At 53.1% G+C, this 17,510-nt stretch overlaps 1 protein-coding gene across 1 annotated transcript in view; it reads left to right on the top strand.

Annotated features, from left to right (window-relative positions):
• Positions 1-216: 216 nt before the first annotated feature.
• LOC134342394 (GTP-binding protein 2-like) overlaps positions 217-17,510 on the top strand; it is a 33,831-nt gene continuing 16,537 nt past the window's right edge. Inside the window, exons 1-6 of the mRNA XM_063040463.1 lie at positions 217-597; positions 11,509-11,535; positions 13,022-13,206; positions 13,351-13,459; positions 14,649-14,846; positions 15,680-15,854. Of these exons, the coding sequence (XP_062896533.1) occupies positions 274-597; positions 11,509-11,535; positions 13,022-13,206; positions 13,351-13,459; positions 14,649-14,846; positions 15,680-15,854 (1,018 nt within the window). The 5' untranslated portion in view covers positions 217-273. The remainder of the gene's footprint in view (positions 598-11,508; positions 11,536-13,021; positions 13,207-13,350; positions 13,460-14,648; positions 14,847-15,679; positions 15,855-17,510) is intronic.

Below are 17,510 nucleotides of genomic sequence, written 5' to 3'. Positions count from 1 at the left end.
GTTCTCACCGAGATAAACTACATCCCCGAAGGGAATTACAGCACTGTCCACCTCTAACCCGGTGTAATTACAAGCATTGGCAATAAGCATTCTTCACCCGCCGTACAGATGTGTTCTCAATCGCCGATGGCTGAGGTGGCGGCGCAGGCGCACTAAGTAGTGTTTATGTCGGAGACTGCGCATGCTCATTGCGATTTGGGGAAGCGGTGGCGCAGGCGCACTGCAAGCCATCGGTCGACGGTTGGTGTTTGAGTGGTCCCCGGGCTTGTTGCCATGGAGTCGCTGATGAGCGAGTTGTTTGGGGGTGTCCCAAGCCCTGGGACAGGGGCGGGGAGCGCTGGGAACTCGGGCCGTGGCTCCAGTTCCAGCCGTGCCTCGGTTCCGGCCCGGGGTGCATCCGGACGCGGCTCCGGACCTGGCCCTGCGCGACTTACCTGCGGACGTGGGACCCCCTCTACTCCGGCCCCGGGCTCCGGCGCGACCCCCGCGTCCGGACCGCCTCAAAAGAACAAGGGCAGTACGGCGTCCAAACCCGGGCACAAGAAGCCGAAGAGTCGACCGCGGGGCCGCAATAACCCTCCCTTCCTCCCGCCCGAGGTGAGAAATGGCCGGGGGAGGGGGGATTGTGGAGAAGGAAACGGCAGGGCAGGACAGTGGGGTGACGGCCGGGGCAAGAGGGTTTCGGGGAGAGGGAGGGGTGACGGCTGGGGCAAGGGGGTTAGGGGAGAGGGAGGGGTGACGGCTGGGGCAAGGGGGTTAGGGGAGAGGGAGGGGTGACGGCTGGGGCAAGGGGGTTAGGGGAGAGGGAGGGGTGACGGCAGGGGGGTTTGGGGGGGCAGGGAGGGGTGACGGCTGGGGCAAGGGGGTTTGGAGAGAGGGAGGGGTGACGGCTGGGGCAAGGGGGTTAGGGGAGAGGGAGGGGTGACGGCAGGGGGTTTGGGGGGCAGGGAGGGGTGACGGCTGGGGCAAGGGGGTTTGAGGGAGAGGGAGGGGTGACGGCAGGGGGGTTTGGGGGGGCAGGGAGGGGTGACGGCTGGGGCAAGGGGGTTAGGGGAGAGGGAGGGGTGACGGCTGGGGCAAGGGGGTTAGGGGAGAGGGAGGGGTGACAGCTGGGGCAAGGGGGTTAGGGGAGAGGGAGGGGTGACGGCTGGGGCAAGGGGGTTTGGGGAGAGGGAGGGGTGACGGCTGGGGCAGGGGGTTTGAGGGAGAGGGAGGGGTGACGGCAGGGGGGTTTGGGGGGGCAGGGAGGGGTGACGGCTGGGGCAAGGGGGTTAGGGGAGAGGGAGGGGTGACGGCTGGGGCAAGGGGGTTAGGGGAGAGGGAGGGGTGACGGCTGGGGCAAGGGGGTTAGGGGAGAGGGAGGGGTGACGGCTGGGGCAAGGGGGTTAGGGGAGAGGGAGGGGTGACGGCTGGGGCAAGGGGGTTTGGGGAGAGGGAGGGGTGACGGCTGGGGCAGGGGGTTTGAGGGAGAGGGAGGGGTGACAGCAGGGGGGTTTGGGGGGGCAGGGAGGGGTGACGGCTGGGGCAAGGGGGTTAGGGGAGAGGGAGGGGTGACGGCTGGGGCAAGGGGGTTAGGGGAGAGGGAGGGGTGACGGCTGGGGCAAGGGGGTTAGGGGAGAGGGAGGGGTGACGGCTGGGGCAAGGGGGTTTGGGGAGAGGGAGGGGTGACGGCTGGGGCAGGGGGTTTGAGGGAGAGGGAGGGGTGACGGCAGGGGGGTTTGGGGGGGCAGGGAGGGGTGACGGCTGGGGCAAGGGGGTTAGGGGAGAGGGAGGGGTGACGGCTGGGGCAAGGGGGTTAGGGGAGAGGGAGGGGTGACGGCTGGGGCAAGGGGGTTAGGGGAGAGGGAGGGGTGACGGCTGGGGCAAGGGGGTTTGGGGAGAGGGAGGGGTGACGGCTGGGGCAGGGGGTTTGAGGGAGAGGGAGGGGTGACGGCAGGGGGGTTTGGGGGGGCAGGGAGGGGTGACGGCTGGGGCAGGGGGTTTGAGGGAGAGGGAGGGGTGACGGCAGGGGGGTTTGGGGGGGCAGGGAGGGGTGACGGCTGGGGCAACGGGGTGTCATAGTCATAGTCATACTTTATTGATCCCGGAAGAAATTGGTTTTCGTTACAGTTGCATCATAAATAATTAAATAGTAATAAAACCATAAGTAGTTAAATAGTAATATTTAAATTACGCCAGTTAATTATGAAATAAGTCCAGGACCAGCCTATTGGCTCAGGGTGTCTGACACTCCAAGGGAGGAGTTGTAAAGTTTGATGGTCACAGGCAGGAATGACTTCCTATGACGCTCTGTGTTGCATCTCGGTGGAATGAGTCTCTGGCTGAATGTACTCCTGTGCCCAACCAGTACATTATGTAGTGGATGGGAGACATTGCCCAAGATGGCATGCAACTTGGACAGCATCCTCTTTTCAGACACCACCGTCAGAGAGTCCAGTTCCATCCCCACAACATCACTGGCCTTAGGAATGAGTTTGTTGATTCTGTTGGTGTCTGCCACCCTCAGCCTGCTGCCCCAGCACACAACAGCAAATGTGATAGCATTGACCACCACAGACTCGTAGAACATCCTCAGCATCGTCTGACAGATGTTAAAGGACCTCAGTCTCCTCAGGAAATAGAGACGGCTCTGACCCTTCTTGTAGACAGCCTCAGTGTTCTTTGGCCAGCCCAGTTTATTGTCAATTCATATCCCCAGGTATTTGTAATCCTCCACCATGTCCACACTGACCCCCTGGATGGAAACGGGTCACTGGTACCTTAGCCCTCCTCAGGTCTACCACCAGCTCCTTAGTCTTTTTCACATTAAGCTGCAGATAATTCTGCTCACACCATGTGACAAAGTTTCCTACCGTAGCCCTGTACTCAGCCTCATCTCCCTTGCTGATGTATCCAACTATGGCAGAGTCATCCGAAAACTTCTGAAGATGACAAGACTCTGTGCAGTAGTTGAAGTCCGAGGTGTAAATGGTGAAGAGAAAAGGAGACAAGACAGTCCCCTGTGGAGCCCCAGTGCTGCTGATCACTCTGTCGGACACACAGTGTTGCAAGCGCACGTACTGTGGTCTGCCAGTCAGGTAATCAAGAATCCATGATACCAGGGAAGCATCCACCTGCATCGCTGTCAGCTTCTCCCCCAACAGAGCAGGACGGATGGTGTTGAACGCACTGGAGAAGTCAAAAAACATGACCCTCACAGTGCTCGCTGGCTTGTCCAGGTGGGCGTAGACACGGTTCAGCAGGTAGACGATGGCATGGTAGTCGGGGCTGGTAGGCGAACTGCAGGGGATCTAAGTGTGGCCTGACCATAGGCCGGAGCAGCTCCAGAACAAGTCTCTCCAGGGTCTTCATGATGTGGGAGGTCAATGCCACTGGTCTGTAGTCATTGAAGCCGCTGGGGCGCGGCGTCTTCGAGATAGGACGTCTTCCACAGCACAGGAACCCTCCGGAGCCTCAGGCTCAGGTTGAATACATGGCGAAGTACTCCACATAGCTGAGGGGCACAGGCTTTGAGCACCCTGGTACTGACACCATCCGGTCCTGCAGCCTTGCTTGGGTTGAGACGTTTCAGCTGTCTTCTCACCTGTTCAGCTGTGAAGCCCACCGTGGTGGTTTCGTGTGGGGAAGGGGTATAGTCATGAGAGCAGGGTGGGGGACTGTGAGGAGGGGTAGGAGGGGAGAGTGGAATATGTTTTGGTTGGAGGCCGACAACAGATGGCTCATGTGGGGGATGGGCAGGGACCACACTGTCAAATCTGTTAAAGAACAGGTTAAGTTCATTGGCCCTGTCCACACTGCCCTCAGCTCCTCTGTTGCTAGTTTGCCGGAACCCAGTTTGGGGGAGACGGAGGGGTGATGGCTGGGGCAGGGGGATTTGGGGGGCATGGAGGGGTTACGGCTGGGGCAGGGGTGGTGGGAGGGGGGCGTGATGTCCAGGCTGAGAGGATAGGAGTACATAAAACAGGACTGGAGTGGATGGTGTCCTGGCCAGAGCACTGAGGAACAAAGTATGTTGTGAAAGCAAAACAAACAGCAGCTAGAATACTTTATAGGAAATTGTTTCTGAGTAAATTCAAAGGCACTGTGTGTAATGGACAGTTGCGGCTGCAGTTCAGTGCTCGTTGCATAAATAATGAAAGTTCTGTTACTTATCTGATTGCATTGTAACCAAAGGAGGAGCCAGAAATTCCAGGATCGTCAATATTTTGGAGGGTCTCACAATAAAAAAGGAGAGTTAGTGCTGAACAGAATGCTGTGCAGATTAGTTTAGGGGAAGCAAAGGAGACATGGGGCCTGGTTATAAGCCTCTGAATTGTAGCAATGATGTAGAACACAACGTAAATAAGGAAAGTAGAGGTGCAAGTAAAGATTGTCCGAAATGAAGGGGACTCCAACGAAAGAGTGACTATTATATGATGGAATTTTAAATTGCTTGAATATGAAAAAGTTCAGTCTGAAATTTGTACTTCAGTATAAGCCATGAATGTATGAAGAGGAAAATAGCTGGGTTTATTTATAAAGCTAATGGCAGGCTGCTACAAAATGAACAGTCACACTTTTATAATCCAGAACACTCGTGGTGGGTGCTGGTTTAGCAGATTTGTGGACTATTGAATTTGGTATGCCCACACTCTTTATATTCCCTTTTTTTGTTGTTACACAGTATAACAAGTTCCAGGAACTGTGGGAGACGGTGAGGTTCTGGGGACTGTGGGAGATGGGGAGACGGTGAGGTTCTGGGGACTATGGGAGACGGGGAGACAGTGAGGTTTCAGGAACTGTGGGAGACGGTGAGGTTCCAGGGACTGTGAGAGACGGGGAGACGGTGAGGTTCCAGGGACTGCGGGAGACGGGGAGACGGTGAGGTTCCGGGGACTGTGGGAGATGGGGAGACAGTGAGGTTCCAGGAACTGGGGGAGACGGTGAGGTTCCAGGGACTGTGAGAGACGGGGAGACGGTGAGGTTCCGGGGACTATGGGAGATGGGGAGACGGTGAGGTTCCGGGGACTATGGGAGACAGGGAGATGGTGAGGTTGTGGGGACTATGGGAGAAAGGGAGACGGTGAGGTTCTGGGGACTATGGGAGACAAGGAGATGGTGAGGTTGTGGAGACTGTGGGAGACAGGGAGATGGTGAGGTTCCGGGTACTGTGGGAGATGGGGTTCCAGGGACTGCGGGAAACAGGGAGCTCCATGAGGTTCCAGGGACTGTGGGAGACGGGGAGACGGTGAGGTTCCGGGGACTGTGGGAGACGGGAGACGGTTAGGTTGCAGGGACTGCGGGAGACGAGGAGACGGTGAGGTTCCGGGGACTATGGGAGATGGGAACCCATGGGGTTCCAGGGACTGCGGGAAACAGGGAGCCCCATGAGCTTCCAGGGACTGTGGGAGACAGGGAGACAGTGAGGTTCCAGGGACTATGGGAGATAGGGAGATGGTGAGGTTCCGGGGACTGTGGGAAATGGGAGACAGTGAAGTTCCAGGGACTGCGGGAGACGGGGAGACGGTGAGGTTCTGGGGACTGTGGGAAACGGGAGACGGTGAGGTTCCGGGAACTATGGGAGACAGGGAGACGGTGAGGTTCTGGGGACTGTGGGAAACGGGAGACGGTGAGGTTCCGGGAACTATGGGAGACAGGGAGACGGTGAGGTTCTGGGGACTATGGAAGACGAGACGGTGAGGTTGTGGGGACTGTGGGAAACGGGAGACGGTGAGGTTCCGGGGACTGTGGGAGACAGGGAGACGGTGAGGTTCCAGGGACTCAGGGAGACAGTGAGGTTCCGGACACTATGGGAGACAAGGAGACGGTGAGGTTGTGGGGAATGTGGGAGACGGTGAGGTTCCGGGGACTATGGGAGACAGGGAGACGGTGAGATTCTGGGGACTATGGGAGACGGGGAGACAGTGAGGTTTCAGGAACTGTGGGAGACGGTGAGGTTCCAGGGACTGTGAGAGACGGGGAGACGGTGAGGTTCCAGGGACTGCGGGAGACGGGGAGACGGTGAGGTTCCGGGGACTGTGGGAGATGGGGAGACAGTGAGGTTCCAGGAACTGGGGGAGACGGTGAGGTTCCAGGGACTGTGAGAGACGGGGAGACAGTGAGGTTCCGGGGACTATGGGAGATGGGGAGACGGTGAGGTTCCGGGGACTATGGGAGACAGGGAGATGGTGAGGTTCCGGGGATTATGCGAGACAGGGAGACGGTGAGGTTCTGGGGACTATGGGAGACAAGGAGACGGTGAGGTTGTGGGGACTGTGGGAGACAGGGAGATGGTGAGGTTCCGGGTACTGTGGGAGATGGGGTTCCAGGGACTGCGGGAAACAGGGAGCTCCATGAGGTTCCAGGGACTGTGGGAGACGGGGAGACGGTGAGGTTCCGGGGACTGTGGGAGACGGGAGACGGTTAGGTTGCAGGGACTGCGGGAGACGAGGAGACGGTGAGGTTCCGGGGACGATGGGAGATGGGAACCCATGGGGTTCCAGGGACTGCGGGAAACAGGGAGCCCTATGAGGTTCCAGGGACTGTAGGAGACAGGGAGACAGTGAGGTTCCAGGGACTGTGGGAGACAGGGAGACGGTGAGTTTCTGGGCACTGTGGGAGACGGGGAGACAGTGAGGTTCCAGGGACTCAGGGAGACAGTGAGGTTCCGGACACTATGGGAGACAAGGAGACGGTGAGGTTGTGGGGAATGTGGGAGACAGGGAGACAGTGAGGTTCCGGGGACTATGGGAGACAGGGAGATGGTGAGGTTCTGGGGACTGTGGGAGACGGGGAGACGGTGAGGTTCCGGGGACTGTGGGAGACGGTGAGGTTCCGGGGACTATGGGAGACAGGGAGACGGTGAGGTTCTGGGGACTGTGGGAGACAGGGAGATGGTGTGGTTCTGGGGACTGTGGGAGACGGTGAGGTTCCGGGGACTGTGGGAGACGGGAACCCGTGGGGTTCCAGGGACTGTGGGAAACAGGGAGCCCCATGAGGTTCAGGATACTGTGGGAAACGGGAGACAGTGAGGTTCTGGGGACTGTGGGAGACGGGGAGACGGTGAGGTTCTGGGGACTGTGGGAGACAAGGAGACAGTGAGGGTCCGGGGATTGTGGGAGACGGGGAGACAGTGAGGTTCCAGGGACTCGGAGACAGTGAGGTTCCGGACACTATGGGAGACAAGGAGACGGTGAGGTTGTGGGGAATGTGGGAGACAGGGAGACAGTGAGGTTCCGGGGACTATGGGAGACAGGGAGATGGTGAGGTTCTGGGGACTGTGGGAGACGGTGAGGTTCCGGGGACTGTGGGAGACGGGGGGACGGTGAGGTTCCGGGGACTGTGGGAGACGGGAACCCGTGGGGTTCCAGGGACTGCGGGAAACAGGGAGCCCCATGAGGTTCCGGATACTGTGTGAAACGGGAGACAGTGAGGTTCCGAGGACTATGGGAGACAGGGAGACGGTGAGGTTCTGGGGACTGTGGGAGACAGGGAGACAGTGAGGTTCCGGGGACTATGGGAGACAGGGAGATGGTGTGGTTCTGGGGACTGTGGGAGACGGTGAGGTTCCGGGGACTGTGGGAGACGGGGAGATGGTGAGGTTCCGGGGACTGTGGGAGACGGGAACCTGTGGGGTTCCAGGGACTGTGGGAAACAGGGAGTCCCTTGAGGTTCAGGATACTGTGGGAAACGGGAGACAGTGAGGTTCTGGGGACTGTGGGAGACGGGGAGACGGTGAGGTTCTGGGGACTGTGGGAGACGGGGAGAGAGTGAGGTTCCAGGGACTGCGGGAGGCAGGGAGACGGTGAGGTTCCGGGGACTATGGGAGACAAGGAGACGGTGAGGTTGTAGGGACTGTGGGAGACAGGGAGACTTGTGAGGTTCCGGAGACTGTGGGAGACGGTGAGGTTCCAGGGACTGTGGGAGACAGGGAGATGGTGAGGTTCTGGAGACTGTGGGAAATGGGAGGCGGTGAGGTTCTGGGGACTGTGGGAGACGGGGAGACAGTGAGGTTCCGGGGACTGTGGGAGACGGGAACCCGTGGGGTTCCAGGGACTGCGGGAAACAGGGAGCCCCATGAGGTTCCACGGACTGTTGGAGACAGGGAGACCGTGAGGTTCCGGGGACTATGGGAGACGGGGAGACGGTGAGGTTCCAGGGACTATGGGAGACAGGGAGATGGTGAGGTTCTGGGGACTGTGGGAAATGGGAGACGGTGAGGTTCTGGGGACTGTGGGAGACGGGGAGACAGTGAGGTTCTGGGGACTGTGTGAGACGGGGAGACAGTGAGGTTCCGGGGACTGTGGGAAACGGGAACCCGTGGGGTTCCAGGGACTGCGGGAAACAGGGAGCCCCATGAGGTTCCAGGGACTGTTGGAGACAGGGAGACCGTGAGGTTCCGGGGACTATGGGAGACGGGGAGACGGTGAGGTTCCAGGGACTATGGGAGACAGGGAGATGGTGAGGTTCTGGGGACTGTGGGAAATGGGAGACGGTGAGGTTCTGGGGACTGTGGGAGACGGGGAGATGGTGAGGTTCTGGGGACTGTGGGAAATGGGAGACGGTGAGGTTCTGGGGACTGTGGGAGACGGGGAGACAGTGAGGTTCTGGGGACTGTGTGAGACGGGGAGACGGTGAGGTTCCGGGGACTGTGGGAGACGGGGAGACAGTGAGGTTCCGGGGACTGTGGGAGACGGGAACCTGTGGGGTTCCAGGGACTGCGGGAAACAGGGAGCCCCATGAGGTTCCAGGGACTGTGGGAGACAGGATACGGTGAGGTTTCAGGGACCGTGGGAGTTATGGAAACATGTTCCCTTGAGTCACAAAGTCAGAACAGCAAGAGTGATCCAATCATGGTTTGCTGAGCAAATTATAGCTGGTGTTACATCTAAGGAAAAAGTTCATGAAGTTTCCCACTATCTGTGTTGTTGTTCTTCTTTTCCCCCAATAGCTTCCCTACCACTGATGTTGGAATCACCAACCTGTTGTCACCTGGCTGATAACTGCTACTCCTGAAGAAAGTAATTGGGGGTGAAAGCTTTGGGAGGGATATGGGCAAAGCGTGAGCGTGGGGATCTAGCACGTGTACTCTTGTTCAGCTTGAGTGAGATAGGCTAAAGTACCTGTTTCCATGTTGTATGACTCTGCTGTCTCCCAGTCATCTGTGGCAGGAGATGAGGTGAAAATTTCTTTCAGATTCTCAGCAAGCTTTGCCTTTGCCTCCCCCTATAGCCTGCGATGCATCTCTTCAGGCCCTGAAAATTTATCCACCACCGCAATACCAGAGTCAGGTTTATTATCATTGACTTAAATGACGTGAAATGTGTTGCTTTCCGGCAACACTATAGCACAGGGACATCATTATTATGACTTGCAAAATAAATAATACAATCAGGAGGAGCGGTGAGGTAATGTTCATAGCCAGTTTACAAAGCTGTTTATTGATAATTCCTGAATTCCCCAACCATGATGCCCTTCTTCTCTGTGACTACCTCACCATGCTCAGGTTGCCCTTTCTGTCTCGAATTAACCGTTTCAGATTGCTACTGCTTTCTTTGGTGTTCCAGTTTCACCCCTATTGCTCTGCTAACATTTAGTGATTAATGAAGCACTATATCCTTCTTCACTTAGTGATTGTACCCTAAACACCATCACACTGTTATCTATCTTCCCCATCTTGTTAAATTAAAACACACTTGTTTTCCCAGTTGTGATGAATTATCCTGAACCTGAATTATTGATTCTGTTTCTCTCTATGGGTGCAACTTGTTTGCAACATGATGTCTTACTTTAGCTCTCTATCATCAACAATTGACCCCCTCCCCCCGCATCCCAGGCAGACATTTTGTGCGATTGCTTCTAGCTTCAGAGTGTTAAACTGTTATGAGATGTCCCTGCTACCTGCCCAAGTAATCGGGGGCAATTCGGCAAGTGAGCCGGTGTTTGAACGGGCTCTGGCAGGAAGGGCCAGCCCTGCCATAGTCTGCCTAGATTTGCTGGTCCCACCCTGCGAGGTAGTAGTGCTGCTGATGTTAATCACGTAGATCGCCACTGGCCCATTCGAATCTCCAGGTGTGAGGATGCTGGGAATGAGTCACAGCACTTTAAATCCTCAACATCTTGGTCTCCAGGATAGTTGGAGTCAGTTGTTCAAAGGCAGCTTCATGTGGGCACCAGACTTCCAGTGGAATGATTAGTTTGCTGGGTTATGAACCTGGGAATTAACGTGTAGACTGAATTGATGGCAGCGACTCAAACCTTTCACACAAGGGGTATTTTTAAGGTTCACTCTGTTCATGCAGGAAGAATGTAACTGCCCTCTGGCTATTGTGTCTGCAATTATCAGCCATTGCTGTGCTGTTGCCTGCTTCTTCATTCTCTTCCCCTTGATGTTTGCCACAGAGAGAATGGCATCAGTAACCCAGCAGTGCTCTGTTTGCTAGTTTAAAACAGTTCTCACCAGTCTCTGCAATGAATGTCATGCCCAGCTCTGTACCTGTGTTATGTTGGGAAAGCTCTGGCTCATGGGTGAACTTCAAATTCAACTTCAAGTTTAATTGTCATTCAGCCATACATGAAGATCCATGAAATGAAACAGCATTACTTCAGGGCCAAAGTGCCAAAAACACAGTAATTCCTTTGAATATTCTACAGTAAGCCTTTAAATTTACACACTCATAAAGAATCAAGTCCCAGTCTTGACTGTGCAGTACAGATGTCTTAGTCCTGCTTTGTGGAAGTAGCTATTGTCAGAATCCGGTTTATCATCACTTGTGAAATGTGTTGTTTTGTGGTAACAGTACAGTGCGAGGTATAAAGAATTACTGGGGTCATAGTATTAAAAAGTGTGATAGCGAAACAGTGACGAGGTACTCATGGACTATTCTGGAATCTGATGGCAGAGGGGGCGAAGGCTGAGTGTGGGATTTCAGGTTACTGATGGTGATAATAATAAAGCATGGCCCAGGTGATGAGCGTCCTTAATGGATGCTACCTTGAGGCACTGCCTTTTGGAGATGTCCTTGATTGTGGGGAGGCTGTGCCCATGTTGGAGCTAACTGACTCTACCAGCCTGTGCAGCCTTGATACTGCACACTGGCGTCTCCGTGCCAGTGATGATGCAGCCAGTCAGAATGCTCGCCGCTGTACATCTGTAGAAATTTGTGGGATTCTCCTCAGACTCCTGATGAAGTATAGCTGCTGTTGTGTTGTTTTTGTGATTGCATTAATGTGTTGGGCCCAGGATGAATCCTCTAAAATATTAATGCCCAGGAACTTGAAGCTGCTCACCCCTTCCACTGCAGACTGCTTATGAGGTTTGGTATACCTTCATGACTTCCCTTCCCTTTCCTGAAGCCTACAATGAATTCCTTGGTCTTACTGATATAGAGTGCAATGTTGTGACACCACTCAACCAGCCGATGTATTTCACTGCTGTACGCCAGTTCTTGGCAGTGTCTGTACAGGGGGGATTTTCATGGGATGTCAGTGCTGTGTGTGATAATATTAATACTTTCTCTTTCTTTACAGGCAGAAGAAGGAAACATTGAGTACAAGGTGAGTTGGACAGGGGTCTCCAGGTTAGGGGACTAGTTGATGTGTTTGGTAATGCACTGTGTTATGATCCCTTTCAAGCAGTTCTTATGGGTCTTGATGAGTAGGTGCAGAGCTGATCTTTCTCTGACTGTCTTCTGGAGGACTAGCTGACTCTGCAGACAAGGGCTCAGCCACTTAGGGCCAAGAGCAGCCTGTATGGTGTGAGTGCCTTTTGATTTGGATGACTTCCGTGGAGGTAGAGGGAGGATATGTTCGGTCTTGCTGCTGACTTTTGGATGAATCAAGTTTCAAGTTTATTGCCATACACATCATTCCTCCAGACCAAGGTGCACAACACAGTACATAATACATACAAACATAAAACAAAGTAATATTACCACTCGTAAATTCACAAGTACTAAGGTGTATTTGTGGCACAAGTTAAAAAGTAAACAGTATAATGCTACTGGCACTTCATGTGTGATGAGACCTGCATGGTGGCAGGGAGTTCAGTAACCTTGCAGTCTGGGGGAAGAAACTCTTACCCATCCTATGGATCTCCCTCCTGATGATTAGGTTAAAGAGATTGTTGGACAGATGGGAAGGATCACTGACAATTCTAAGGGCTCTGAATTGTCAGTGGTCCCTCCCATCCAGTCGACAGTGAACAATCAGCACTCCTGATCAATATCTCTAGATGGAAAAGAGACTCTAATGATCCACTCAGCTGTCTTCGCAATCCTTTGTAGAGACTTACAATTCCTTTATCAGATAGTGATGAGGCTGGTCAGGACACTTGATCGTGCTCCTGTAGAAATTGATTATAATGGGGGGTGGGGGAGCCTCACTCACCTTAATCTCAGGAAGTGGAGATGCTGCAGTGCTTTCTTGATCAAAGAGATGGTGTTGAGGGGCCAGATGAGTGTGCATTATGTGCATTCCCAGAAACTTAATGCTCCTAACTCTCTTCACGAATGAGGAGAGGTTAGACTGCACCACCCTAAAGCCTCTCTGTATGCCAGCTCATTATTGTTGTTGATGATGCCAACAACTGGTCTCATCAGAAAACTTGATTTGGTAGCGGTGCAGTCACACATCAGCAGTGGGCTGAGCATGCAGCCCTGGAGGTACTGGTGCTCACAATGAGGTGCCTCTGCCAACACGCATTTTGGCCTTTCTGTCGAGAAGTCCAAAATCCAGTTACAGAAAGGGGTGTTGAGACCCAATGAGGATAGTTTATCCGTCAGCTTCTGAAAGGTGATTGTATTAAACACTGAGCTGAAGCCGATAAACAGCATCCTGGTACATGAGGCACTATTTTCCATGTAGAACAGGACAGAGTAGAGTGCAGAGACTATGGCATCATCAGTAGACCAACTTGAGTGATAAACAAACTGGAAAGGGTCAAATGTAGCAGGAGGATGGGATTTAATGTGATCCCAAACCAGCTGCTTGTGTCCCTTCAGATGCCTCTGATTGCCTAGTAACTCATGCTTTGTATCCTTAGCTGAAGTTAGTCAACCCCTCACAGTACCGCTTCGAGCACTTGGTCACACAGATGAAGTGGCGCCTTCAGGAGGGCCGTGGTGAGGCCGTTTACCAGATCGGGGTGGAAGACAATGGTCTGTTGGTGGGGCTCTCCGAAGATGAGCTAAAGGCTTCACTCAAGACCCTGCGCAAGATGGCAGAGAAGTAATTATGTTCATTATCTTGGAGCAGGGAGGGTACTGGAATCCCGTCTTGATGCACGTCAGAGCTCTGTGTCTGCCTCCGTGTTGGCTGAGCCCAGGGTCTGTGTGTTTGCTGGTTGCTGAGCTGTGCTTGTTTTGTGCACAGGGTTGGAGCTGACATCACGATCCTGCGGGAGTGCAACGTGGCATACGACTTGGACTCGCCCAGGCGGATAGCCGAGGTGCTGATTCGGAAAGTTCCTGATGATCAGCAGGTACAGGCCGGAACTGGTCCCCTCGTTCTCCCAGATACCACTGAAACATGGTGACGGCCACTGCTCACAGGGGACAGTGTTGTAATTTGTCTAAGGGTGTGAAGAACTCTGTCAGCTGTACCCCGAGCATTTTGTCACCCACTAAAGGTTAACTTGCAGGTAGAATTGGTGGTGAGGAAGGCAAATGTAATGTTAGCATTCATTTCAAGAGGTCTAGAATTCAAGAGCAGGGATGTGATGCTGAGGCTTTATAAGGTACTGGAGAGGTCTCACCTTCGGTATTGTGAACAGTTTTGGGCTCCTTATCTAAGAAAAGATGTGCTGGCATTGAAGAGGGTTCAGAGGAGGTTCACAGGGATGATCCCAGGAATGAAAGGGTTATCATACAAGGAATGTTTGATGGCTCTGGGTCTGTACTCACTAGAATTTAGAAGAATCTTATTGAAACCTTTCGAATGTTGAAAGGCCTGGATGTTTCCCATGGTGGGGGAGTGTAGGATAAGAGGGCACAGCCTCAAGATAGCGGGGTGTCCATTTAAGACAGATGCGGAGAAATTTCTTCAGCCAGAGGGTAGTGAATTTGTGGAATTTGTTACCACAGGCAGCTGTGGAGGCCAGATCATTGGGTGTATTCAAAGCAAAGCTTGATAGGTTCTTGATTGGATATGGCATCAAAGGTTAAAGGGAGAAGGCTGGGCAGTGGGGCTGAGGGGGGGAAAAGGATCAGCTGTGATTGAATGGCGGAGCAGACTCGATGGGCCAAATGGCCTAATTCTGCTCCTCTATCTTGTGGTCTCACTGATGGAGTGTATATCACTGAAATCCAGAGTCTCCCCAGACTGGCAAGTCAGACATGATCCATCGGCGATGACTCATAAGCTGTGGGGTAATATGTAATATGCTGAAGCTTCCAGTGCCTAGCTGTATCCTGAGACAAAGATGGAGCAAGGGTGATTGGACTGTCAAATGCTCTGGATTATTAGTCAAGGACTTTCCCACCACACTGTGTTTGTGGATTTGATGGACCTTCTAAGAGCTGGTACAGGTGTGGTGGGTTGAATAGTGTGAATGAAGATTATGATGTTGCATTCAGGTGAAGCGGTAGGAGGAGGGGGATACCTTGAGGGAGCAGTTGGTACACAGCTCTGCAGGGACAGGCAGGTGTAACCTGTGCTCTCGCCTCCTGCAGTTCCTCGACTTGCGAGTGGCAGTTCTCGGGAACGCGGACTCTGGGAAGTCAACTCTGCTGGGAGTCCTAACACAGGGCGAGTTGGACAATGGGCGTGGTAGAGCACGACTCAACCTCTTCAGGCACCTACATGAAATCCAGTCGGGGCGAACTTCCAGCATAAGCTTTGAAATCCTGGGATTCAACAGCAAAGGAGAGGTACAGTTGTGATCTATGATCCTACAGATTCCCCTGCCTCCCTGGCCTGATATAGAATTATCTGATCTGGAGCAGAGCAGGGCAGTGCCAGAAATGCTAGGATTAACCATCCTGTCAAGGTCTGTGGCGAAGTGTAAGGCTGGGGTGGGTTTGTGGGACGGCCATTCTAATATCCTTCCAATACTGGGTTTAGATGGCAGAGAGTTAAGGTTCAAGAGGTATCTCCTGAAACATCCCAGGGAAGAATGTTATCTGTCTGCTCAGCGTAGTACCATCTCCTTGAAATGTTCAACCCGCACCAACTGAAGGGGAAGACTAGGGACAATGTACTGAATGGCCTCCAGTATGTCGTTGGCCTGTGCTAGGTTGCTGCTGCTCTGTGTCATGGAGCACAGGACAAGACCGTTCAGCCCAACCAAATTGTCTACATGGGTTAGTCCTGAAAGCTTTCCTATCCATGTACTTTTCCAAGTGTTTTTTTCGTCCAAGCTCAAAGTCATCCAGTACAAAAAATGGCTCACCACATCCGTGGCTACAAGTCCCATTTACCAGCACTTGGTCTCTGCTTCAAGTGCTCATCTAGGCACCACTACGATGTTGTGGGAGTCTCTGCCTCACCACTCTTTTCCAGGTTTCCACCACACATGGCAATGAGTGAAGGTGGGGTGTCACACCAGCACTCTCTGGATAGAGGATGGGACTCCATTCCCAGTTCACAATGCATAGACTAGGTTTTTAGGTTATTGGTGCTCCTTCAGGCCCACTGAATATACCTGGGTCAGGCTCAGGCTTACCTCTCTGTAGTCTAATATGTTGCTGTCCCTCTCCTGAAGGTGGTAAATTACAGTGGTTCACGGACAGCAGAAGTCATCTGTGAAAGTGCCTCCAAGATGATCACCTTCATTGACCTGGCAGGGCACCACAAGTACCTAAAGACTACCATCTTTGGCCTGACCAGTTATTGCCCGGATTTTGCCATGCTTGTTGTCAGTGCCAACACTGGCATAGGTATGTCTTTTAAATATGGGCTGGTGTGGGAGGAGGGAATGGATGCATTGCTGGGCACTGAGTGGCACATGATGTGATCACTGGCTTCTGATCCTTGTCTCTGAACCTTTTTGTGAAGTGTTGATTTGTGATGACCCTTGTCTCAAACAACCCCTGTGCTTTGTGTACAGGCCTCTGGATGAGGATGTAGTCCGTGGAAATAACTTCAGAGATAAAGTGGTGAAGGGAGCTGCTGTAGGCTCTCCCAGAATCAGACCTCACTTGTCCCCAGAGCTACCATGCAGTCAGAAAGCAGAATCGCTTCTTCCCACCTCAGCTTTTAGGATCCATGTGTTCTGCCTGTAACTCCAGCAAGCTGGCTGTGTGGTGGACTGTCTCTAGGGATTGGGCCAGACGTGGGCTGCTGATAAGAGTCTGAACTACAGTAAACTGAAACTCTGTCACCCCGCCCAAAGAGCAGGCAAAACTTGCCAGCATTCTGTCACAGAATCTCACAGCCCTATGGCCTACCATGTCCGTGCTGATTATTGCATTCACATCTGTGTCATTTTGTTTACCAGCCTTTGGTCTGTAGCCTTTTAGGACTTGGATGATTCTGGTGAACTTCTAGATACTTAAATGTTGCGGGAGTCTGTGGCTCCAACATTTCTTCCAAATGCCAACCCTTTAACCCTTATTTCCATCTAAACCTGTGCACTTTCGTAAAGGGGAAGTGTTTCCATAAGACATAGGAGCAGAATTCGGCCATTTGGCCCATCGAGCCTTCTGCCATTTCATTATGGCTGATCCATTTCACACCCAACACCATTCTCCAGCCTTCTCCCTGTAATCTTTCATGCCCTGACTGATTAAGAACCTATTAACCTCTGCCTTAAATACCTCCGATGACCTGACCTTCATAGCCGCCTGTGGCAATGAATTCCACAGATTCACCACCCCCTAGCTAAAGAAATTCTTCCTCTTCTCTGTTTTAAATGGGCATCCTTCTAAACTGTGGCTGTGCGCTCAAGTTCTAGACTTACCCGTCATGGCAACATCCTCTCCACATCCACTCTAGGCCTTTTAACATTTGAAACATAGAAACACAGAAAACCTACAGCACAGAACCTACAGGACAGGAAAGGAATGGAGGGTTATGGGCTGAGTGCAGGTCGGTGGGACGGGGTGAGAGTAAGAGTTCGGCACGGACTAGAAGGGCCAAGATGGCCTGTTTCCGTGCTGTAATTGTTATACGGTTATACAATACAGGCTCTTCAGCCCACAAAGCTGTGCCGAACATGTCCTTACCTGAGAACTATCTAGGCTTTACCCATAGCCCTCTTTTTTTCTAAGCTCCATGTAGCCATCCATCTTAAAAGACCCTGTTGTTACTGCCTCCACCACCGCTGCCGGCAGCCCGTTCCACGCACTCACCACTCTCTGCGTAAAAAGGAAAAAAAAAATTACCCCTGACATCTCCTCTACCTCCAAGTACCTTAAAACTATGCCCTCTTGTGCTAGCCATTTCAGCCCTGGGGAAAAGCCTCTGACTATCCATACGATCAATACCTCTCATTATCTTGTACACCTCTATCAGGTCACCTCTCATCCTCCACCACTCCAAGGAGAAAAGGCCGAGTTCACTCAACCAATTCTCATAAGGCTTGCTCCCCAATC

Source organism: Mobula hypostoma, chromosome 2 (assembly GCF_963921235.1).
Source record: "Mobula hypostoma chromosome 2, sMobHyp1.1, whole genome shotgun sequence".
Taxonomy (NCBI): Eukaryota; Metazoa; Chordata; class Chondrichthyes; order Myliobatiformes; family Myliobatidae; genus Mobula; species Mobula hypostoma.
Note: the sequence above shows the minus strand (reverse complement) of the source record. Positions and strands in the feature narration are given on the sequence as shown.